We start from the raw sequence: 25693 nt of genomic DNA on the forward strand, positions 1-25693 counted from the left end.
AAAGATCTGACCATTGTAATCAGGAAGTGTCCATAGTGGTAGGATTTAGGTTGTGTTTTGTGGGATCAGGCTCCATAAAATTGAACTATATCACATTTTAGTTATTGCCTCTGTCTCCTCATGTGCTCTTCTAGGACAGGGACATCTCCTGTTTTTTTTTTTTTTTATTTTCCTAGAGTGCTTGCTACTTGTTGGTGCCCAGAAACATTGAATGAATGAAAAACGCACAAATATATTTAACAAGGTTACTTCTAGTGGATCCTATGAAGTTATAGTTTGATCCTATGAAGTTATATTTTATAATCATGCCAAAAGTCTGAAACATTTGCCATTATAGTAGGTACTTACCTACTATCATTTAACATGTAGTTTCCTTCACAAAATGAATTTCCTTAACTAAAATGAGTATATCAATAATGTTACAGTTGTCACTATGACTGGAATACTCTTACACAGAGAAGTATTTGACTTAGAATCACAGGGCTTTGGAACTTTAGGAATGCTAGATTTTGTTGAGTTTCACTAAACTTATTAGTCTACAGCAATAAAATTTATGTCCAAGGTCATACAGTTTATTATTGAAAGAGGTACAGCTCATAATAGTTTGTGTAGACTGTTTCAAAGTGTGAGCAACTGTATGAATTCTATTTCTAACTCTTAGAAGCTGACTTTGCTATGATTAGCCCTTCATAGCTTTTGCTTTCTAAAAAGGAAATTAGATATTCTAATGTTGACTTCAGAGGCTTATTATGGGGACTAAATAAGATAATGAAAGTGCTTAGTGTAGCCTATGAGAAGCATTCAATTAATAGAAACCTGTAGCAGCAACAACTAATACACTGGTAGCATGAGGATAGCAGGTTTGGTAATGACAGAAATGGGGGTGTATACAGTCTTGTTGAAGTCTGCCTATGTCAATCATAAAGTTACGAATAAGGGGAGGACTTCGAAAAGGAAACATCAAGTAGGTGAGATCTGAATGAAAAGTACAAAAGAAAAGTAGAAATCACCCAAGGGACAGAGTAGCGAAGGGTTTCCCAGCCTAGAGATTAATATCTGCCCAGGTGTAAATGGAAGGGCCCTGTTTCCTGTGGAACGAGGTGCGACTGCAGAAAATGTGGGAGATCTGACTGTAAGTTGGATGGAAGTGGAATCGTGATGGGATTCCTATTCCAGGCTAAGTACATTGAAGTTTTCCTTAAAATTATGGTGAGGCATGAAGACATTTAAAGCAGATTTGACTGGATTTGAGTTTTGAAAAGAAAATTCTGGTGGACAGATCAGATGAACTTGTTTGGAGAAGTGGTATCTGTTAAGAGAGAAAGTGATTACTCACCTTTAAGTGCATGGTCCTATCTGGTTGACTCTGACATCAATTATGATATTTTGATATTTCTATGTGAGAGATTGTACTCTTGATGCAGCCTTCTGGAGAAAGAGACAGGGCTTACAGAGTTTCATTAAAATGCAGACAACCACAAACCACTGTAATCTGCTAATGGGAGTAACTAAGAGGCACAAATACTGCAGCAGCTTGTGACCACAGTCCATGGATTTTACTGTTTTCATGGAGTTCAATCAGTTTATTAAAACTGTTCCTTTGGAGAAGACATGAAGCCTTAATTTCCTTGTGCCATGTGTTGCTTCATCTTAGCTGAATAGAAATGTGAATATTCAATAAGGAAAAAGATTTTTTAAGGAATCAAGAAAAGGTAAACATTACCATCAATAAAATGTATATGTATACTTAATTTAATAACATGTCTTTTATACCAGAAGGACAGAAAAGTCTTCCAGGATCACTTTTCTTATAGTTGATACAGTTAAGCAGTATTTATGGAATGGTAGTAACAAAATAGAAAATCTAAAATTCAAGTCTTTGAGCAACCCCCATCTGGCATTAAAAAAAGGAACCAAAAGCTGAAAGTGGAACTCAGGGTCAGTTATTCATTGAGACATTTGAATTTAGATGCTTGTTTTCCTGCAGGCAGTAGTTTGCTTTCTGGTAACTGCTCAAAAACAAGTCATAGAATCAAAGAAAACTCGAGCTGGAGAACACTTGGGGATATTTTGCCTGATGTTAATCTGACAACATCATTGCCAATATTTTTGACCTTTAACCCCACAGAGAATTGATGCAACCATGGAAACTGATAGTTGACATTATAGCAGTGAGTGTCGCGAAATTACAGATCGCTTTTTTGACAATCTCTCTTTCGAGCCACTTTTTAATGGCATGTATTTGCATGATTTTAGATGTGTGCTTCACAGCACCATTGTGAATCCAAGCTAAGAACTAATCTCTGTGTTCAACAAATAGTCCGTGGTATTTGTCACAGGCCTTGCTCAGTGTGTGAGCAATGATCTAGTTGGAATGACTAACCAAGCAGTGACTCTTGAGGAGGCTGCATAATACTTAGAGCACATTAAATAGACAGCGCCAGATTTTCTTTTCTTTTCCCTCTCAAAATATGTTTTGTTCCACACACCTGTCAAAGGATATCTCGGAGAATTCTGGCAGAAGGAATAAGATGGTACCTCTCATAAAAGCCTTTGGAAAAATTTGAAGTGATAAGTTTTAAAAATATCACATCCAGTGCTTTTTTTTTTTTAAGATATGAAAAGAAGCAGACACAAAAGGTTCCAGCTCCTCTCTGTTGTTCATGATTCATTTTTCCCCAGTTGTGATTAAAGGAGGCTCACACTCCAAAAACAAGGGATAGGGAGGACAGGGATGATAGGTAGAGAAGAACTTTTAAGAAAAATGGATAGAAATTAACCTCTAATCTTTGACAGAATTGCAAATACCAAATGATTTTTTTTTACCAAGAGAAAAATCTCCCTTCCAGAACCCTAAATGAGGCAGAAATAGAACTTCAAATGAAAGTTCTTAAGACTTACCATAGATGTCGTCCTAAGTTGTCATATGAATTCCAACTGATAAGAAATGAGCTACGTATTTTGTTTTTATACCTGTCTCATAGATAATTAATTATAGTGCTTAATAAAGATCAGAGAATTTCTCACCTACATTTAAAAGTTCAGTTCAATGTTTAGTACTAATATGCATATAAACAAAGCAAAAACATTTCTTATGTTCATGATATTGAAAAACTTGGAGGTGAATAGATGAGATGTATTCAGTGTCTCTGAGCGGCACTAATACATTGCATCTGTCTTTGCTGCCCTGATTTTAAACGAGTCTAGTTATACAGCAAAGGGGGAAAGGAGAACCAACGCAAAACCCTCTTGCAGTTGGCGGCTGGGCTCCCCCTAATTCATGAGGATCAACCACCAGGTACAGGATGCTGGGAGTGAGAGGGGCTCTGATCCTGGGAGATGCTGGAGTGGGCTCACTGCAAGCTCCCAAGACAGAAGGATGAGCTGCCTCAAACAAACTTGGTACCCCTTCCCACATTCACTCACCAAATGATTCAGTCCATCTTTTCTGCAGAAAGCAAGGGGGAGAGAAAGGAAATGCATATCAGTTGAATCTCCTCCCCTGAAGGGAAGAATCTGAACTGGGGAGACTTAGCCCTCCCCAGCATGTATCCAAAGACCCAGATGAAACTTTCAAATGTAGAGCAATGATTTTGTAGGCCTTTTGTAACAGTCAGCTCTTTTATACCTAAATTTTTATTTCTTTCTCTTAGAGATACCTACAGGTTAAAATCTACATGGACATGCTGATTTTCCCCAGTATTAGAGTGTGCATATCTTGTTTACTCATTTATTCACTTGCTCATCTAACAAATCTTAATTAAATACCAAGAACACTGCAGACACTCTGAGGCAGTGGAGATGAGAGGGTGGGGAGTTGGATGCCCATTTATCTACACATAACTTAAACTTAGTCAGTAAAGTAGACATTTAAATGGGTGGCATGCTTTGTTGGGGCTGGAGTCTCGGGAATAGCTGCTGACACAGAGTGACATTCAGCAAGAGGCCTGGAAAAAGCTGATCTGATGAATATGAGTGAGGGGAGGAGTGTGGAGGAGCCTAGGCAGGGAACTTGGGGCAAAGTCTCAGCAGAAGGCTAGTTGGAAGAGCCAGAGATTTCGTGGCTAAAATTTTGCATTCTCTATTTTAATTCATTTGTGGTTCACTTGGAACAAATCTTTAAATTTATATAAATCTCTGAGAAAGAATCCCATTTCTATATTTGCATTATTTAAAAGCCCGATTTACAAAACACTCATTCTTTGTGTTACTGGCTTTAATGCTTATTAGCAGTCATTTTATTCTTTTTTGGTTTTGTTTTCTTTATCTGTACTTTGCTTGACATAGTTTGTCAAGCAAAATTTGACCTCTAAGAAGGTTTACATGAGATAGGCAAGGGCATTCCGAATGATTTTCTCTTATAATAATGATAATAATAAATTTATTTATTATTGTAGATAATAATAGTAATAATAATAATAATAATACAACGAGTAGTCTCCTCCTCTTGGTCTTGTTCCCTATAAGTTCTCCTACTCCATATGTTACTTTTCCATATGCAGACTCTTGTCTTTCTTTAGAATTTCTCTTGTGTCTTTATTGATTGATTCTATTTTTCATGATCTTTTCTTAAGAAAGAGAATACTCTGCCTGTTGGCTCTCAGTTCCATGTCCTCTCTTATCACACAAGTCTGAGAGGACTCTCTGGGAATCTTCTAAATCGTGGGATCTATTTCCTGCTCTGTTGGGTCTACTGTTGTTCTAAATATGGATTTCAAACCTTGGCTATATTTCTTTACAATCTTTTGTTAATCTATTCTGCTCTTAAAAAAATGTGTCTCTGTTTTAATACTCTATTAAGTCCACTCATTTGATGGGCAGAAAAATGTATAGTGGCTAAAAATACAGTCTGTGGATCCAGGCTGCAGGGACTGCACTAGGACTCTAGCTTTGTTGTTCTGTGTTATTTGTGTAACCAACCTGTGCCTCAGATACCTCATCTGTCAAACAAGGACAATAATATGCATGTCTTACAGAGCTGTGTGAAGAATAGTCAATTCATATAAAGCATTTAGAATATTAATTAGTTAATAACTTAATTTCTAATTACTCTACATTCTGTGTTTTACTAAATTATTCAGAATAATTTCATCTAAATAATTGTTACATGCATCAATATATCTGCGTTTTGTTTCCCAATCTTTTTTTTTTTTTTTTTTTTTTTTTTTGCTGGGGGTGGTACTCGGGACTGAACTCAGGAGCACTCAACCACTGAGCCACATCCCCCAGCCCTATTTTGTATTTTATTTAGAGACACAGGGTCTCACTGAGTTGCTTAGTGCCTCACTTTTGCTGAGGCTGGCTTTGAACTTTGGATCCTCCTGTCTCAGCCTCCTGAGCCACTGGGATTACAGGCTTGTTTCCCAATCTTTTGAGGCAGCAAGTTCTATTCAATCTTAGTTCCCCCTAATCCTTAATTCTTTCCATAATTCATTTGGGTGTCCTTAAATGTATCTTCTCAGTTATTAAACGGATGGATGAGTTGGTGTGTATTTCTTCCAGTCAGCTTTCTTGTGGGTTGCAGTATTTATGTGTGGTTGACCCATCTGAGGACAGAGCCCTCTGTTCTGGGCATTTTAAATATGGTGGAGCTAACTAGAGAGAAAAAGAAAGGAAAAAGAAAAAAAAAAGTGTGAAGGGATCTCATGAAACAGACCAAAGACCAGTAGAACAGAGAAAGGGGACTAGGGAAGGGAGGAGGGAAAAGAAAGAGGAAATACTGGGAAAAAATAATCAAATTATATCGTTATGTTATGTGCACATACAAGTACTTAACAACGAATCCCACCATTATGTATAATTATAAAGCACCAATATAAAAAATATGGTGGCGCTGAAGGTTGGCCTATTGAAGAAGCATTTATTATTCTTTCTTTTCAAGGAAGAGGGAATTACAGTCCATAGCTGGCATTGTTTTCACAGTTCTTCCAGCTTCAGTTCCTAACACTTAGTCCTGTACACACTTCCTCCTTAGCCCTTCCCAATGTCTTCACTCCAGCCATCCTGCACCAACAGGGAACTGACTGTCTTGGGGAGAGAGAAATTAATGGTGCATGTAATAAATTTAGTATTCATAAAGTAGCACCCATGTGATAAATAACTTCTTACCTTCTTTTTGATAAAGGTTGTATCTGTGAACAGGTTGTGGTAGTGGGTGAAGATGGAAATCCTCAAGTCTCGTGGTTTGCATCTTTTTATCCACCTGAAAAGGAAGTAGGAGATTGTGGTTGAGAATTCACTGTTTGAACTCACACAGACCCGGTTCAAATTCCAGCTGGTAGCTGGGTAGCCCAGGTCAAATCAGCTCATCTCTTTGAACTGGAGTTTTTTCATCCATAATAAATGGACATAATGAAAGTGCTCCAGATTCATGTGAAGTTTTAGAGAATTCAAGAAATGGCAGTTATGATTAATTTGGAAACATCCTTCCATTAACTCACCCCCAACCCCCATCACCATTTGTATAGAAAGCTGAAATTATGGACAGGTGCCTACAGGGCTGTCAATGGTAGGGTGATAGCAAACAGGGTTGCAGGGGGCTCAGGGCTGATGCAGTAAGCTGACTTGGAGACTGAGGCATATGAATCACCCAATAGCCAAATTCTCCAAATTCCAGAAACAATTGAGTAATGTCTCTGCAACATGGCCTATCTCATGTATGCAGAACTTGATGGTCCTCTTTCCTGTCCCCTGCTCTGGTGTTGATGCAATGACTGCTCTGGGCAAGCTACATTCTCATTATTCCTAAGACTAGCACTTTCTGGACATTAGCCACCTCCCTGAATGAAGGGACCCAAGGGGTTCAGGCTTCCATCTCTTTATGACCCTTGATGTGGAGACCTTTTCTTCTTCCTGTTGGATCTCTTCACCAATCTCAAAGCCCTGTTTCTCTTTTTCGAAGACAGAACTTGCTTGTTTCTATTGGTGCTCAGCACCCATAACATTTCAAATCTAATTTGTTTTTCTAGACCTGTGGCCTTTCCTTCTTCTTCTTGTTTTAAACTTTAATATACATTCCCCAATGCTTTGCATACATTATAGGAGAGACAGTATTCTCAAAATAACCCTAGAGACAGAAGCTAAGTATTAATTCATTAAAAGGGGAAATCACATTTATAATAAAATAATTTGTTGTTGTTGTTGTTATTGTTGTTGTTTTTCTACCAATTTGCCACAGAACATAGTTTGAACTTTGGTTTGGGAATTAGAAATTGGATCCTGGCAGATTCCTTTCTGGAATTTGTGGTTTCTAGTACTGTTGAAACTTTTTATTTTTCTTTGTATTTTTCTTTGTGGTTTTATGAAGGCAAATCAAGAATCACTAATCTTCCAATGTCTTGTCACAGGCTCATTTATGTTTATGGAATGGGTAAATTTTAGTCTTTGCATACAAAGAGGTTCAATTTTATGTACATTTCTATAAAAATGTTGATGACTAATTTAATAATTCTTCATAATGTTACTTTCTCTTTCAGCTTAATTTTATTCTGTTTCTGAACACTGTCAGAGTTCTGGCTACTAAAATTTGGGAGACCAATGCAGTCGGGCATGACATGAGAAAACAATACAGGTAACTCCAGAACAGGTCTCTATCAGAGGAAATATTTTAGTTACTATTTAAAAAAACAAATATCAATTGATTTGAAATGTATTTAAGGGATTAAATTTATCAATGTGTGTTTGTGTCTCATTTATGTAATTTTAGATATATGCATATTTTCAACATGTAAATAATCCCAAACCTTCCTTCATGCTTAAATTTTAAGTATATTTTTAATCAGTTTTTAGTAGGTTGGTATTTTTCTATAAATCATATGAACTCTTGGACAATCTCTTATTGATGATTTAGAGAATTTTGTCTGCACTTAAAAATGTGTCATAACTGGCAATAATCAAGAAAGAAGACTTCTTGTTTTGTGTCTGATCCTTTTATTGAATTGGCACCTACCAATATAAACTTTCAAGAACTTTCGAATGTCCTAATTGAAGGAGGTCCGTTATTTAGCCTTTCATGAAAAAAAAAAAAGGGAAAATTGAGTATTAATAAGAATCACGTCAAACTATCTTAGGAGTATGTCCATTTCTCCCAATGATCATTTTGGATATTCTGAGTAATAGTGACCTCTATCCAACTAAACATGCACATAACCAGGTGGATGTGGATTAGTCTTTTCAATTCCTAAAAAGGTAACTATTTCTTTCTGCCTCAGGTTGTTATGAAGTGTTATCTCAGTTACAGAAAGGAATAAACCATGGTCAACATTTTGATTCTCTTTCACTTATGTTCTTTAAGCCCTTTGCTGATTATATTTAGGCAGCATTTGTTGCTGAGCAGCAATGACTGCAGGTATGACCTGGAGTCTAGACAGGATGCATGGTTTGGACTAACCACCAGCTCCCAGCTCCAGATATTTACAGTGCTGCAAATGGTGGTATTGTAATATAAGTTGTGTATAAGAGTTTATAGCAAAGAACCTGGGCTATACTATTTTGTCATGTGTTAGGTCCCATTGGTGAAGGCAGGGGCTAAAGGATGCTAGAACAATGGAAGGTATAAATAGCCTTTCAATCTTCATAAACTAAAAAAGTGCAATGGTATTTGGAAACTACTTATTTCTTTAGTTCTGAATATAAGCTGATAATTCTATAGTTCTGAATGATGTGAGCTTGTGTTCTTAGGAAAAAAATTACCCAAGATATTTGAGAAACTGAAGGGAACAAAGATTGGCTTATCTTTAATATTAATTGAAAAGAAAATATTTAGAGTTAATTCATGGGAAAATTATTTCTCAGAATAATTGAGAAGAATAATTTAACTACTATTCAGAATTCAGAATAAGTTTTTAATAATCTGGTGTTCAGAAGTTTTTAAAGTTTGAAGTTGTTAATGACTAATAGAAGTCAGGGAAAGTTTATTTTCAGCTATATAGATCTTTTTTTCATAGCTGAAACATATTTAATAATCTTAATAATGTCCAGAGTTAAACCACATATAAAATATAGTAGAAAAAGAAAACTTTATTTTTTGAAGAAAAAATATGGAAAACTACTTGGCAGCAATTTGGAAAATCAATTTAGTATTCAGTTTCTGAGGCCTCAGATTGTCAAGTTTCACCTTTTAAGTAGACTTAAAAAATGAAATTTGTGTCCCTGTCTCAATGAGGTTTTTTGGTATTTAAATTTATATCCACAGTTGTTGAGTATTTAAATTTATATTAATTCATTTTTGTACTTTAAAACATATTTCATTTTGTTATTAGCTTTCTCTAACAAATGTTCAACTATTCTTGATAAAATAAAACAATACAAAATATAAAGTGTCCAGTGATGACATCTAAAACAGCACATTTCAATGCATAATACTGTGAAAGACTAAAAAACGCCTTAGAGCTAAGATCCTCTCCAGGTGAGGATGTGGTTACACACATCCTTTACACTCAGTCTTTTAAAAAAGACTTTTGAAAAGTACCTAAGACTCCTTTGTTGATAAAGTGGATTAAAATGGAAATGAATGAATACAATCAGTTTTTTAAATAACTTCATTTTAAGATAATCATAGATTCACATGTAGTTGCAGAAATAATTGAGAGAGGACTCATATATCTTTCTCTGAGTTTTCCCCAGTGATGACATACTGTGTATAGTTTACAGTTATTTTAAAACAAGATTGACGTGAAGAAAATTAATCTCTCAGATTTAATGGCAAATTCTTACATTTTTTCCCCTTTTAAATCACAATTTGATTCCTTTGCAAAGTAAGAAAAGTTGCCGGGATTGGAAAAACATTTGAACTATGAAAGATTACATACGCAAGACTCAATGAGAAAGAATATTTCAATATTTTGGTTAATTTGATTTTTCCACTCAATGACAAACAAAAATCATATTTCATGTTTATTGTTTTTAGAATAAATTCAACCAATACTTACATGCACAATGATAGTAAAGAGGACAGGTTTTAAGACTGAATCATCACTTACTGTATAATCTGGGTGAGTACTTTTCTCTGAACCTCTAACCTGACCTGGAAAGGGGGTAATGATAGCTCTCTCACATGGATGCTGTCAGAATAACATGATGCAACCAGCGCAAGATGCAATAGGGACATGGTGTGACCTCCTTGAAACCACAATCTAGTGGGAGGGAGAAAAGGAGGGTAAGAAGGGAGAGAGAAAGGGAGAGATTAATTTAATCTCCCTCTTAAAGGAGAAAGGTACCAGTAGGCATGTATCTATGAGATGCTATGTGCACAGAAAGAGAACAAAAATTAATTAAAAACCAGGAAGGTTCAAGAAAATTAGTATTATTCCCTTCCTTCCTTCCTTCTTTCCTTCCTTCCTTTCTTTCCTTCCTTCCTTCTTTTTTTTTTTAAGAAAAATGTGATTGTCTAAAGACATGTAAAGATTTTCCAGAGCACTTCATTGGGGAGACATCACTTAGGGATTGATAGCACAAAAAAATGGGCATCTATTTTCTAGGCAGTACACTGAGTTCTCAAAAACTATTTGACTCCTTTGTTTTCTTCTTGTGGCTTTCCCTGTGGACACAGACCATAACCCATTTCCAGCAAGCCAGAAGACCACCATTAGTGAATCATCCCTAAATCATCTCATTAGACAGCTGTGCCTTTGCAGATAGCCAAGCCATGAAGATGTACAGTGTGCACTGGTGACCAGATGGACACTGAAAAAAATATTAGTGTCCCGAATTGCTGGATGCCCGATCTTAATGTGAACAGATAGATGATGATGTGTGTACATTTGCTTGGCACATACCCCTGCTTTAATTCATTCATTTCCATTGCAGAATACATTCCAAAAGAGGATGTGATCACAGTTTACACAGAGATAAATGAACACACTTTAAATATTTAACTCATTCATCAATGAGGGAAGTGGTATAATATTGCAAATGGTAAAAAAGAGAAGATAGAGTCAGATAATGGATGCTGAAATGAATTTACAAATGGATGCACACCAGAAAAACTTGTTAGTAACTACAGAGCTACACAGTTAGTGACCTTCTCAGGCATCCTTTGCATTTCTGTGGTAGGCTGGTTTCTAAGGTGGCTCCTAAGATTCCTAGCCCAGGTGTACATGCCTTGTATAATTACTGTCCCCCCATCACCTGGAGTTTGGGTAAGACTCTTGATGAGACAGTTGCTCTCCCCTTAGTTAGGTTACATTGTATGACAAAGGAAGTGGGCTAGTCACTTCTCTGATGTGTTATATAGATTCCACCCTGGAAGCCTGGAGAGATTCTCCTGTTGGCTTTAAAGAAGTAATCTGACATGCTGTGAGAGCCTGTGACCAGGACCTGAGGGCAGCCTGTAGGAATCGAGTGACCCTGTTTGCAGCCAGCAGACCTCTCTACCATTGTAATAAAAGAAGGTCTTCTAGAAATCTAAATGAGTGTACAAGAGAACCCTGAGGTCCAGAGGAGACTTCAGCTCTGGCTGACACTGGGATTTCAACCTTGAGAGACCCTGAGTATAAGACTCAAGTATACCATGCCTGAACTCCCGGTACTACATAGAAACAGAGCAATAATAAATGGGTATTGCTTTAAGGCAGTAGTTTTGTGGTAATTTATTATATAGCAATAGAAAACAAATATAATTACTATCAATTTTCTGCATATCAACTTTTAGCTCTACACAGAGATTAAAAAAAAAAGTCAGACAAAGATGGAAAAATCCAGAGGATTCAGGTAAAAGGGTATTTCCTTTATTCTGTTGCCTAATGCAACTTTCCTAAACTTTGATGTTTGAGACCATTTCATGATCTATTGCTTTTCTCTATTTTTTGTTTTAATCTAGTTTTGGGCTCTTAGCCACACATAATAAGAACAGAGTTAGCTTGATTTTGAGAACAATTCCAAGGGGGATTTACTCTTCCTCTTGAAGAGGGGAAATATAATTTTCTTTTCTGAGTGATGTTAGACAAAACATTTAAGCTTCTGCAAGTAAATTTGATATTGTCACTTTGTATATGATTAGCTGGAGTTAAAATGGCTTGCAGGTATTCAAAGTGTCCTGTAGTCTTGTCACGATGGGAAGACAGGGTTTATGGTTCAGGTTCAGGAAGACAAGCACATGCAAAGATCTCTGAAAGCTAAAGGTCAGAGAAACCCATTGCTCCTCAGGAATGTCTTGAATTAAATGGACTTAATGTAGAATTTTCAAATTGAATGGACTTTAGGTAATGCAAGGTATGAGGTATTTGCACTAGGAGCAGCAGAGGAAACCAGGGACCTTAGGGACAGGTGGATGGCACTGAGCCTAGAGGAACATGTGGTCCATGCACTCCTGAGAGAGAAGACAGACGACAGAGAATGAGGTGGAGCAAATGTGCAACTCTAGACATCTCAATAGGTATTACTATGTGATTTTGTGAGACTCTTCATCTTCTATAAGAGTGGTAAGAAGGATGTGATAGAAAAGTATGAATGATGATCCCTGGTAAAGCATCATAATATTAGAGTTCTGTGGACTTCTGTACCCTATTCTGTCATTGCAGAGATGAGGAAACTGAACCACTGTCAGCATGGGTATTTAGAAAGTCTAGAATCTGAATTCAGTTCTCTTTAGTCTTAGTCCACTGTGGCCTCAACTTACCTAAATAATTTCTTTTTCCAAGAAGAAAATTAAATCAATAGATAAAGCAGCTGGACACAAGACTAGTGAGAACAAAGGAAGGTTGAGATTATTAGGTATAAATGATTCATAGAGAAAGAGGGCAATATGAAAAACAAGTAAGAATGAAGACACATTTGGCAATTTCTTGGGTAAAAAAGTGCAAACAAAACAAAACCAACCAACAATCAGAAAGTGGTGCACTTGGATGTGCTAACTAGCTATGGCTGCAAAATTAATGACCACACAAAGTGGCTTAAAAAATATACTTGCCATTTCTGTTTCTGTAGCTCAGGAATCCAGGGCTAGGTCCTCCACTTCAGTCTCTTTCAAGGCTGCAGTTGAGAGGCCAGTTGGGGCTGTGTCAGGGTTGGACTGGGGAAGTTTACATGACTGTTAGTAGGATTCAGTTACTTGCTGGATATGGTTAGATGCCACCTTTTCTCACCACTTGGGCCTCCCGGCAGCAATTCACAATGCGGCAGCATCCTTCACTGAAGAAGCAAGAGAGAGAGAGAGAGAGTCTGCTAGGAAGAGGAAAGTTAAGTCTTATGCAACATAATCACACATGTGGCATCCTCTTATCTTTGTTAAAGTCTGTTGGTTAGAAGCATGTTGCTGGTCCTGCCCACATCAGGAAGAAGGGACTGACAAGGACATAAATAACAAGAGGTAGGGTCATCAAGAGACATTTAGAGTAAGACCATCTGTATTTGTTGACGATTCTCCAGGGAGACAGAACCAATAGGATAGATGTAGGTAGGTAGGTGATAGAGATATACTAGAGGGGGTTTTGGGGGGGGGAGTTGGCACGCATGATAATGGAGGTTGAGAGACCCAATGACAAGGCTGCTGAAAGCTGTAATACCAGGGACACCAGAAGCATGGTTCAGTTCAAGTCCAAAAGCTTTAGAACAAGGGGAGCAAATGATAGAACCCTCAGTCCAGGGCAAAGTCTGGAAAACCTAAGGGGCTGCTGGTTCAAGTGCCAGAGAACAACAGCTGGAGAAACTGGAGTTTCATGTCCAACTACTGGAGAAAAAGAGAGCTGTCCAGAAGAGAAAGGACAAATTCACCTTTCCTCTGCCTTTTTGTTCTATCTGCGTCCCCAGCTGATAGGATGGGGCCTGCTCACATTCAGGGCAGGTCTTCCCCTCTCAGTTCACTGACACACAGCACTTCAAAGCCACAGAGAGGGGTGGAAGAGGAGGTTGCATGGGAGCAGGAAAGCAAGGATAAGACCCCAGTGACTAGATGGCCCCCTGTAGCCTCCCCTGCAAGCACCTTCATAAACACACCCTGGAGAATCCTCTGCCACTTCTCAGGGTTTCCCTTCATCCAAGCATGTCAAAACCTACAATCAACCACCACACCATCCTCTTGGAAAAACCCAGGAAGGATTCCTCTAAATACAAAAGAAAATGTGTATGACAAGCCCATTAAGGGAAATAATATCACAAAATCACCTAGTCTGAAGATAGGAAAAAAAGTAGACAAATAGAACTATGTAGGTAATAAAGTTTAAGATAGAGTAGTGTATGACAGAGAATATTCTGAGGAGTCAGGTGGAAATAAGTGCATGTCGCTCATAAAGAAATACAAAATATCTTCAAGAGTAGTTGATTTTAAGATGAACAAAACATCCAAATCCTGTCCAGGAAGATGAAGGCAGTTAAAGTGGATGGAGGAGATCTGCATCTTTAAATCTCAAACATAAGAGGACTGAGGACAGAAGCAAAGCACTTAACAACTTTGTAAAAATAGCCTCCTGTAATCAAGAAGAGTGAAATGAGTGGAGATATTTAGGGGATATTAATCATGGGAAGTGAGAATCAACTACCTGATTTAGTATAAAATTGACAGGAAGAGAAGGAAGGTGGTGGTGGGGGGCCTAGCAGGAGTGGTGGAATCCAAAGACAGGTGGCTTCTGTTAACAATGCTTAATTTTTTCCAGCAAGCTGCCTCTGCTGAAAGAACACTAGGCTGATGAATAAAAAGGCTTGCTGCTGTCTTTCAGGAAACTTGCCAAGTCCACGCTGGTCCTGGTGCTGGTCTTTGGAGTGCACTACATTGTGTTCATCTGCCAGCCCCACTCCTTCACAGGGCTCTGGTGGGAGATCCGCATGCACTGTGAGCTCTTCTTCAACTCCTTCCAGGTAAAGGGGGGCATCTAGTCACTTGGGTCTTATCCTTCACTTTTCCTGCTCCCATGCAACCTCCTCCTCCACCCCTCTCTGTGGCTTTGAAGTGCTGTCTTCTGGGGCCTTCAGGGCACAGTGTTCAATGGCACTTGTGGTTTTCCATCCTGGAGGTCTGGTTAATTCCCTGACCCCAGCAGAAGCAGCCCTGGAGCTGTTTCTCACAGGAACAAGCCTAGGCAGCAAGATAAGCAAGCATATTGTTATAAAATATGTAACTCCTGCAGAGCTTTTGTGTGTGGAAAATAAAGGGAAGCCAAAGAAGGCTCTGGCAGGGAAGAGTGAAAAAAGCAGGTGGGGAGGTTTAAAAGGTAAAAAAAGAGGAAAAGTTTGCCACTACATGTTTTATCTCTTTTGAAATAGGATGGCCATGATCCCTTGCGCTGATCACTTTTCACCTTGCCACCTCCTACCTCCTTGAGTCTAGTCTATACGTAATAGTCTGAAGAATCTTGAAATATAGAAATTTGACCATGGTACTTAACTTGCCAGAAATATCCACATATTTAAAGTTGAAATGCAATTTTCTGGCATCCACAATCCTGCCTGGATGGAGATGGTGTGAGGTAGCCCAGGATGTTGTAGGCACCCCAGTGTGCTATCATTGCCACACTTCTGTTCCTCAAGAGACTCACACTTGCTGTTCTTTTTGCCTGGAATGCTTCAGACAGCTGGTTTCTTGTTCTTATCATTCAAACCAACTTAGATGTCACGTCTTCAGTTATATATTGGTTCCTCATCTGCTGTACCTGTTGGTCTCTTTATCACTATTTATATTACCTGCAAATGCTTATCATCTTTTTTTTTTCTCATATGGTTATTTGTTTGTGTTTTGTCCATGTTTCCTCTTTTCTGGAACTGTTTTGTTTATATTTGCATTGTCTTGCTGAGCCAATCCCAACACACTGTATAAGCTCAATAGAGATTTTTGAGTAAATGAACAGGTTCTTTTTACTCTCATCATATTTTATTTTATGTCTCTGGTTTCTAGCATTCATAATCTATACATATCTTTTACCAGTCTGGGGATGGGAAGATGTAGTCCTTGAGTGGCAACATAGATGAAACTAGTTAATAGCAATCAGTTGTAGCTGAGTGTGGTGGTACATGCCTGTAATCCCAGTGGCTTGGGAGACTGAGGCAGGAGGATTGCAAGTTCAAAGCCAACCTCAACAACTTAGCGAGGCCATAAGCAACTTAGCAAGACCCTATCTCAAAATAAAAAGAATAAGAATAAAAAATGGGCTGGGGAGATGTAGTTCAGTGGTTAAGTACCTCTGGGTTAAATCCCAGTACCCCTCGCCCCCCAAAAAAAGAAAAGAAATCAGATTTTTGCTGTCTTGGAGCATTGTATTTAGTTAGTTATTCCATTCAGTTAGTGAACACCAAGGAGAGAATTGTAACAAATTTAGTGTAAATATAAGGGTTTGGAAACATTAAGAAAAAGAAATTATCAGTGGGCTAACAGTGTCTTTGTTTTGCAGGGTTTCTTTGTGTCCATCATCTACTGCTATTGCAATGGAGAGGTAGGTCTGAAGGAATCCCCGAAAGTCAATAGAACTAGCCCCAGATAAGCTTGTACTTCAGTCCATTGTGTGTTGCTATAACAGAATACCTGAGAGTGCATCATTTAAAAAGAACAGAAATTTCTTTTTTTTTTTTTTGGAGATGCAAAGTTTCATGTATTTTATTTTATTTATTTTTTTTATTGGTTGTTCAAAACATTACAAAGCTCATGACATATCATCTTTCATACATTTGATTCAATTGGGTTATGAACTCCCATTTTTACCCCAAATACAAGTTTCAGAATCACATCGGTTACACATCCACATTTTTACATAATACCATATTAGTGTCTGTTGTATTCTGCTACCTTTCCTATCCCCTACTATCCCCCCTCCCCTTCCCTCTCATCTTCCCTCTCTACCCCATCTGCTGTTATTCAATTCTCTCCCTTGTTTTTTTCCCTTTCCCCTCACAAACTCTTATATGTAATTTTGTGTAACAATGAGGGTCTCCTTCCATTTCCATACACTTTCCCTTCTCTCTCCCTTTCTCTCCCCCCACTCGTCTCTGTTTAATGTTAATCTTTTCCTCATGCTCTTCCTCCCTGTTCTGTTCTGAGTTGCTCTCTTTATATCAAAGAAGACATTTGGCATTTGTTTTTAAGGATTGGCTATCTTTGCTTAGCATAATCTGCTCTAATGCCATCCATTTCCCTGCAAATTCTATGATTTTGTCGTTTTTTATTGCTGCGTAGTACTCCATTGTGTATAGATGCCACATTTTTTTAAATCCATTCATCTATTGAAGGGCATCTAGGTTTATTCCAGAGTCTAGCTATTGTGAATTGTGCTGCTATGATCATTGATGTGGCAGTATCCCTATAGTATGCTTAAAAAGAACAGAAATTTCTTACAGTTCTAAAAGCTGGACGGTCCAAGTTGGGGCCCGCCTCTGGCAGAGGTGTTCTTGCTGCGTCATTGCACAGTGGAAGGCAGTGAGACAAGAGAGATTGCACTGAGAAGGATCAAGCTTAAAACCTCAAGCTCTTTCCTAACTGGCATTCATATATTCATGAGGGTGGAGCCCTCAGGACCTAAATGTCTCTACTAGTTCCCACCTCAGAAAAACTGTTCTCTTGAAGATTAAGTGTGCAACCTAAGTACTTTGGGGCAATACATTCAAACCAGAGCAGCATATAAATGGTCATCACAATGTGAGCTGAATCTCTTTGGAGGATTCCCAAGATTTACAAGACAGATGGATAGGGAGAATGAAGGCAATTTAATCATACATTGCTTCAAGAAGATAAGCATTAGTGTAAATTAACTAATGTATTCCTTTTCTAAGCACTTTGAAATGACTCAGTTGCAAACCCTCATATTAAAAGCAACTTGTTCTTTGTATATTCTGGATATTAGGGCTCTATCTGAAGTGTGAGGGGTAAAAATTTGTTCCCAGGATGTAGGCTCTCTATTTACCTCTCTTATTGTTTCTCTTGCTGAGAAAAAACTTTTTAGTTTAAGTAAGTCCCATTTGTTGATTCTTGTTATTAACTCTTGTGCTATGGGCGTCCTATTAAGAAATTTGGAGCCCGACCCAACAATATGTAGATCGTAGCCAACTTTTTCTTCTATCAGATGCAGTGTCTCTGATTTGATATCTAGCTCCTTGATCCATTTTGAGTTAACTTTTGTGCATGGTGAGAGAAAGGGATTCAGTTTCATTTTGTTGCATATGGATTTCCAGTTTTCCCAGCACCATTTGTTGAAGATGCTATCCTTCCTCCATTGCATGCTTTTAGCTCCTTTATCAAATATAAGAAAGTTGTAATTTTGTGGATTGGTTTCTGTGTCCTCTATTCTGTACCATTGGTCCACCTGCCTGTTTTGGTACCAGTACCACGCTGTTTTTGTTACTATTGCTTTGTAGTACAGTTTGAACTCTGGTATCGCTATACCTCCAGATTCACACTTCCTGCTTAGAATTGCTTTTGCTATTCTGGGTCTTTTGTTTTTCCATATGAATTTCATGATTGCTTTATTTATTTCTACAAGAAATGCCATTGGGATTTTAATTGGCATCGCATTAAACCTGTAGAGAACTTTGGGTAATATTGCCATTTTGATGATGTTAGTTCTGCCTATCCATGAACAGGGTACATTTTTCCATCTTCTAAGATCTTCTTCTATCTCTCTCTTTAGGGTTCTGTAGTTTTCATTGTATAAATCTTTCACCTCTTTTGTTAGGTTGATTCCCCAGTATTTTATTTTCTTTGGGGATATTGTGAATGGAGTGGTTTTCCTCATTTCCATTTCAGAAGTTTTGTTGCTGATATACAGGAATGCCTTTGATTTATGCGTGTTGATTTTATATCCTGCCACTTTGCTGAATTCATTTATTAACTCTAGCAGTTTCTTTGTAGACCCTTTTGGGTCTGTTAAATATATTATCATGTCATCCGCAAATAGCGATAATTTAAGTTCTTCTTTTCCTATTTTTATGTCTTTAATTTCTTTTGTCTGTCTAATTGCTATGGCTAGTATTTCAAGAACTAAATTGAATAGAAGTGGTGATAGAGGGCATCCCTGTCTTGTTCCAGATTTTAGAGGGAATGCCTTCAATTTTTCTCCATTTAGGATGATGCTAGCCTGAGGCTTAGCATCAATAGCTTTTACAATGTCGAGGTAAGTTCCTGTTATCCCTAGTTTTTCTAGTGTTTTGAACATAAAGGGATGCTGTACTTTGTCAAATGCTTTTTCTGCATCTATCGAGATGATCATATGGTTCTTGTCTTTAAGTCTATTGATGTGGTGAAAAGGATTTATTGATTTCCATATATTGAACCAGCCTTGCATCCCAGGGATGAATCCTACTTGATCATGGTGCACAATTTTTTTGATATGCTTTTGTATTCGAAAATTAAACAATAAGATAACAAATAACCCAATCAACAAATGGGCCAAGGACCTGAACAGACACTTCACAGAGGAGGACATACAATCAATCAACAAGTACATGAAAAAATGCTCACCATCTCTAGCAGTCAGAGAAATGCAAATCAAAACCACCCTAAGATACCATCTCACTCCAGTAAGATTGGCAGCCATTATGAAGTCAAACAACAATAAGTGTTGGTGAGGATGTGGGGAAAAGGGTACACTTGTACACTGCTGGTGGGACTGCAAATTGGTAAGGCCAATTTGGAAAGCAGTATGGAGATACCTGGGAAATCTGGGAATGGATCCACAATTTGACCCAGCTATCACCCTCCTCGGACTATTCCCTGAGGATCTTAAAAGAGCGTACTATAAGGATACTGCCACATCAATGATCATAGTGGCACAATTCACAATAGCTAGACTGTGGAACCAACCTAGATGCCCTTCAGTAGATGAATGGATAAAAAAAAATGTGGCATCTATACACAATGGAGTACTACGCAGCAATAAAAAATGACAAAATCATGGAATTTGCAGGGAAATGGATGGCATTAGAGCAGATTATGCTAAGCGAAGATAGCCATTCCTTAAAAAACAAATGCCAAATGTCTTCTTTGATATAAAGAGAGCAACTAAGAACAGAACAGGGAGGAAGAGCATGAGGAAAAGATTAACATTAAACAGAGACGAGTGGGGGGAGAGAAAGGGAGAGAGAAGGGAAAGCATATGGAAATGGAAGGAGACCCTCAATGTTACACAAAATTACATAGAAGAGGATGTGAGGGGAAAGGGGGGGGGAAACAAGGGATAGAATTGAACAATAGCAGATTAGGTAGAGAGGGATGATGGGAGGGGAGGGGAGGGGGGATAGTAGGGGATAGGAAAGGTAGCAGAATACAACAGTCACTAATATGCCATTATGTAAAAATGTGGATGTGTAACCGATGTGATTCTGCAATTTGTATTTGGGGTAAAAATGGGAGTTCATAACCCAATTGAGTCAAATGTATGAAAGATGATATATCATGAGCTTTTCAAATTCTTGAACCAATAAAAAAATATAAAAAAAATAAAAGCAACTTGTTGGAGTATAGGTTGATATTTGCATCGACAGTGAACTTCGAATTCCGGTAAATACTGAAACATACTCCATTTAAAGTTCTGTCAAAAATTCAAATATAAGTTTTCTTGGGCACATCCATTAAAATACTTCAATATTTTTTTTTTAAACTACAAGCTGGGAGTTGAACAGAGAGGGGTCAGCACATTGAATGATAGATTTTATCTTTTCACTTTTAACATGTTGGATGAGTTGCTACCTTTCTTCTTTCAAATTTGCAACTTGCTACAAGTTTCAGAAGTGCAAAGATATTTCCAGTTGCTATAGATCAGCTAATGCTTCTGACCACATTTGGGGTTTGGACATTGTGGGATGCTAGGTCAGTCTCTTAAGTAACAATTCATTAATTCCCCAATTTTAGTTCTGTACCGTTTTTACCTCATTTTGCAGGAAGGGGGAGTAAATTAGGTCCTTATTTTTTGCCATGATGAACAGATAGGAGGTTGTTGATTTAGGTGATGTCAGCTTGCCACGTTTTTACTGCTTCCCTTAGAACTTGCAAATAAGCTCCTCTGGAAATGGGCAGTAGCAGGACAATTGAATCTTTAGCAGCAGAAATGGAAACAAAAGCCCTGCCCTCCTGGGAATGTGTTTGAAATGACCGCTTTTCCATGGAATGTCCTTCTTTCCTCATTTTTCTTTCTTCATTTTGCCTATAGATTGCTAGGGTGGCAGTTCCACTCCAAGCTGAGGACCTCCCTGCCATTCCTCAGTCGTCAGTCATTAAAGTGGTGGAAACAGATTTTGCTCAGGAACTACTGAGAGTAGGGAAAAGATCTGAACTCCATCTAATTAGGGCAGGAGCATTTTAAAAGGGGAATGAGTCAGAGGATGAAAAAGTATAAAGTCGGCCAGTGTGGATGTGATAGGCCAGCTGTGCCTGCTGGCTGCAGGGTTTTGTCCTCCCACAGAGACTGGGAGACAGAGGCCTTATCCTTCTTGATGATTTCAACTTGAAGGAGTGGTTCTCAGGTCCTTCAGAGAGAGGCTTCTGAGAGGCCAGGACTACATATTTACAACTGTGAGCCCTTGTTAGTAAATGTTCTAAGAGGTCAGGGAACTGTTATCTGGTGTATTTGCCAGGACACATCTTCTGGCAGCATTAAGCTTTTTCAGGCAGGCACTTTAAGCAGGGATGTGATCATCCATAGGGTCCACTCTAGAAGTCACAAGAGTTTGGTCAGGGCTTTGAATGGAGTGGCCATGTGCAAAGGGTTCTGCAGTCCTCAATGTCACTCTTTGTAGCTTATTTCTCTCCCAGACAAATGTCTGCTTTCCTCTCCAAATCAGATACTTCTATTAGCTGCATTGCAACTTCTAGTTAAATACTAACCTTGGACAAGTCCCTTTATTTCTCCCTATGCCTCAGTTTGCTCATCTCCAAAAATAGCCCCTATTCTGAAGATTTTTTTTAAAATAACATTGTATCTTTTAAAAAGTATTATTTTTAAAGTCGTAGATAGACACAATACCTCTATTTTGTTTTTCTGTGGTGCTGAGGATTGAACGCAGTGTCCCACACGCTAGGCAAGCGCCCTATCCCTGAGTTACAACACCAGCCCTCTTGAAGGTTTTTTTGTGGTTGAGAGGGAATGTATCTCTAAAGTCCCAGGTGCAGAGAGGAAGCTCAATAATGATTATTATAATTGAAATCAAGTCATACATCCTTGTAACAAGACTGCAGGGTCTTTTGTTTCTGATACATGTTTCCTGTCGTTCAGGTTCAGGGTGAGGTGAAGAAGATGTGGAGTCGGTGGAATCTGTCTATGGACTGGAAAAGGACGCCACCGTGTGGCAGCCACAGATACGGCTCCGTGCTCACCACTGTGACTCATAGCACCAGCAGCCATTCCCAGGTGGCTGCCAGCACTCGCCTGGTGCTCCTCTCTGGCAAAATGGCCAAGACAGCCAACCAACAGCCTGACAGCCATGTAACTTTACCTGGCTATGTGTGGAGTAACTCGGACCAGGACTGCCTGCCACACTGCATCCAAGAGGAGACTAAGGAAGGTATTGAGAGGCAGGCAGATGATATTCCAGCGGAGTCTTCCAGGCCAATGGAATTTAGTCTAGTCACAGAAGTAAGCCAAGGAGAAACCAAGGATGTTTTCTGAGTCAATGATTGTGGCAGCTGGGCATGGTGGTGCACACCTATAATCCCAGCAGCTCAGGAGGCTGATGCAGGAGGATCATGAGTTCAAGGTCAACCTCAAAAAAGTGAGGCTTGCTAAGCAACTCAGTGAGACCCTGTCGCTAAATAAAATACAAAATAGATCTGGGGATGTGGTTCAGTGGCCGAGTGGCCCTGAGTTAGATCCCTGGTACAACCCCCAACAAAATTCCTCTGCCTGAGCCTGAGCTGAAAAGTTCAAGTTAAGGTGTTACTTAATGCTTTCAGGCTCTGTAAGGTGTCTCCTATGGGCACAAAAGAGGAAGTGCCAGGGAGGTAGTTACTTTATTTTGGCATCAAATTCTTTTCTAAATTAATGTGTGGTACTTGCCCTGTAGTTGTTCATTTTTTCTGCTACATTTACATAGAAAAGCTTTCAATTGCTTGGCACTAGCTTTCTCTCATAAATATCACCCTAAATATGATAGAGATCATTTGATGTGTATCATTATTTTCCTTGTGAGAAATTAGTACTCTCTTTTCTCTTTCTCACTTTATTGTACTTCTGTCATTACGTTTGTTCCCGCTGTGCATGGGAGCAGCTAGGATCTGAAAAATGCATGTTGAAAGATTAAAGATCTAAGAACATGTATGCACTGGAAATTTAGTTGGCTGGACATGGGCCAAATAATAAATTTATAACAGTTATGATGATTCTTTCCTAGAAACAAGGGAAATTGTCCCCAAATGAATATTTCACATATCCCTTCTTTTGAATATGCTCCTCATGACCAGCCAAACCTCAGACCTTCCCTCCTCTTTCTTTGCAAACCACAACAAATCAAGGGTTTTGCTCATCTGTAAGCTTGGGTCTGCAAACTGGTTTTGTTTGTACTTACTTATGTTAGTAAATTACACTGCATCTATATCTTTTTATTTTTTGTTCTATTACAGATGGCATTTTGGATAAATTAAAAGTTTGTTTTAAAAATGAATTTTGGGTCCCTTTAAAAATTTCTTTTCATCCTCTCACAGTATTTTTGAGAACTAACCAAACTTTTCTTCTCCAGATCTGCAGTCATTAGTATTTAGCTCTTGTGCTTTACCGAGCTTGAAATGTCAATAAGCATAGAAGTTATGAAAATGTTTTTTGGAGTGCATGCCATGAAGCAGACATCCTGTTAGGTTTTTACAACTTCAACCTGGTTGATCTTCACTACAAACTTAGGAATAAGTCTTACCACTGTCATCATTTCCACAGACGACTCCCAGAGTAGAGCAACTTGCCCAGAGTTACCTAACTAGTCAGTGACACAGCTTCATTCACTTCAAGTCTCAGGTGCTTATAGCCATTGTACTATACTGTCACCAATATATATGTAGCTCATTGGCCAACCAAATAATTCAACAAATGCCTTCTGGGTAGAGAGTGTTATAGGAACTTGTAATATATTTTAGCTTCCGTTCCCTCATGAAATTTCTGTCCCCTCATGAAACACATATAGGAAATGAAAAGGATCACAGAGCAACATATACCCAGGCAAAATGACACAGTTGCAACAGAATGTCTCATCTGTTCTACGGAATGATTTAACCAATTTGCAATAGTGTCATAATAGTGCTCTGATGTCTACATACCTTTTTGAAAATACTCTACTTCTTTTCCATGCATTTTCCTTCTTCATTCTCTGTGCTATAGTATAGGTCATTTACTTTCCTTCCTGTTTATAAAGGTGATATTGTGGGTATTTAATTCATCTGATTCAATTCTGTGTTGTCACACCCTAGTCAGGAGGAAACCGTCCGTCATGAGCTGAGTCAGAGATTAAGTTCAGCTCTTTGATAATTTTCTGCAAGTTTTAATAAAACTGCTTAACTTATTTTATAATTCAATTTCACCATTTAAAAAAAATGAAGATAGAACTAGGTGCAGTGGAGCATGTCTGTAATCCCAGCAGCTTGGGAGGCTGAGTGAGACAGGAGGATTATGAGTTCAAAGCCAGCCTCAGCAACTGTGAGGCGCTAAGCAACTCAGTGAGACCCTGTCTCTAAATAAAATACAAAATAGGGCTGGGGATGTGGCTCAGTGGTTGGGTGCCCCTGAGTTTAATCCCCAGTACCCACAAAAATAAAAGAAGATAGTATTAGTCCACTTCCAAGAAGTGTTCTGATGAATAAGAGAAGTCATATGTTAAAATATTTTCTAACATGAACATTTCGTATAGATAGTAAGATTAGGTAATTGTTTATTATCATTTCAAATTATTATTTTTTGTCTCTTTATACTATAAAAGTCCCCAGTGGTCATTGTAGTGTTATAAAGAATTGTTAGAATAGAGACATTTTGATGATAAGGAAAATACCAAGTTATTGCTTCTGAGTCAACTCCAAATTCTAAAGCTAGATCACTACTTCTTTACATTTTTAACAGCTGTGCGTAGAACCTTCAGACTTTCCAAGGTTCTCTTCAATTTTACTTATTCACTGATTCAAGAAACACTTAGAATCTATGATGTGACAGATACTCTGCTCTGTACTGAGGCTAAAATAGAGAATGAGGTACAACTTATTCCCTCTAGGGACAAAGAACCCCTGAGTTGTGAGGGCTCTTTGTCTTGTCTAAGTGTGCACTTATCTGTCCAGGTTTTCAAGGTGCTTGTATTCAAATAGTCAGCCTTTTCATCAGGTAAAATACTGGGCAGTTACAAACGAGTGGCTGATCTAGATGCAAAGTCACAAACTACTGGCCCATAAGGTAACTTTGCTTCATACCTATGCTTTATTTGCTTATCCAAGAAGTTTGAAAACATATTATTTAGTTGCCAACATCTAAAATTTGTATAATATCACATAATCTCTGAACAATTAAAGTGCCAGAGGATCTCCTGAGAGTGGAGGTTAAATTGGCTAGCAGCCTCTTCAGACAGGGCAAGGCCGACATTGGCCCAGTGTTTACTTAGACTTGTCCATTTATTTCCATTACATTCCTGGGCTTTGGACACATTTGACATGTGTCTCTTAATGTAGATGATGAACTTGAATAGAAATAAGCAATGGTTTTGAAAAATATTCTTGAGGAGTGGTAGCCTATGTAGTTTTAATTTTTTTCTAATAAAATCAAGTAACCAGATAGTTTTAGATGTAATGCTCTTGAATTGAAGCTTTAAATATCAATGCTCTGTT

General features: G+C 38.3%; 1 protein-coding gene across 1 annotated transcript in view; it reads left to right on the plus strand.

The window, feature by feature from the left end:
• The window catches only part of PTH2R (parathyroid hormone 2 receptor), a 101553-nt gene extending 78114 nt beyond the window's left edge, over positions 1 to 23439 (plus strand). Inside the window, exons 10-13 of the mRNA XM_081260631.1 lie at positions 7476 to 7570; positions 14652 to 14790; positions 16317 to 16358; positions 22122 to 23439. Of these exons, the coding sequence (XP_081116757.1) occupies positions 7476 to 7570; positions 14652 to 14790; positions 16317 to 16358; positions 22122 to 22514 (669 nt within the window). The 3' untranslated portion in view covers positions 22515 to 23439. The remainder of the gene's footprint in view (positions 1 to 7475; positions 7571 to 14651; positions 14791 to 16316; positions 16359 to 22121) is intronic.
• Positions 23440 to 25693: the final 2254 nt, after the last annotated feature.

This window comes from Spermophilus citellus (genome assembly GCF_964194105.1).
Source record: "Spermophilus citellus genome assembly, chromosome: 11".
Taxonomy (NCBI): domain Eukaryota; kingdom Metazoa; phylum Chordata; class Mammalia; order Rodentia; family Sciuridae; genus Spermophilus; species Spermophilus citellus.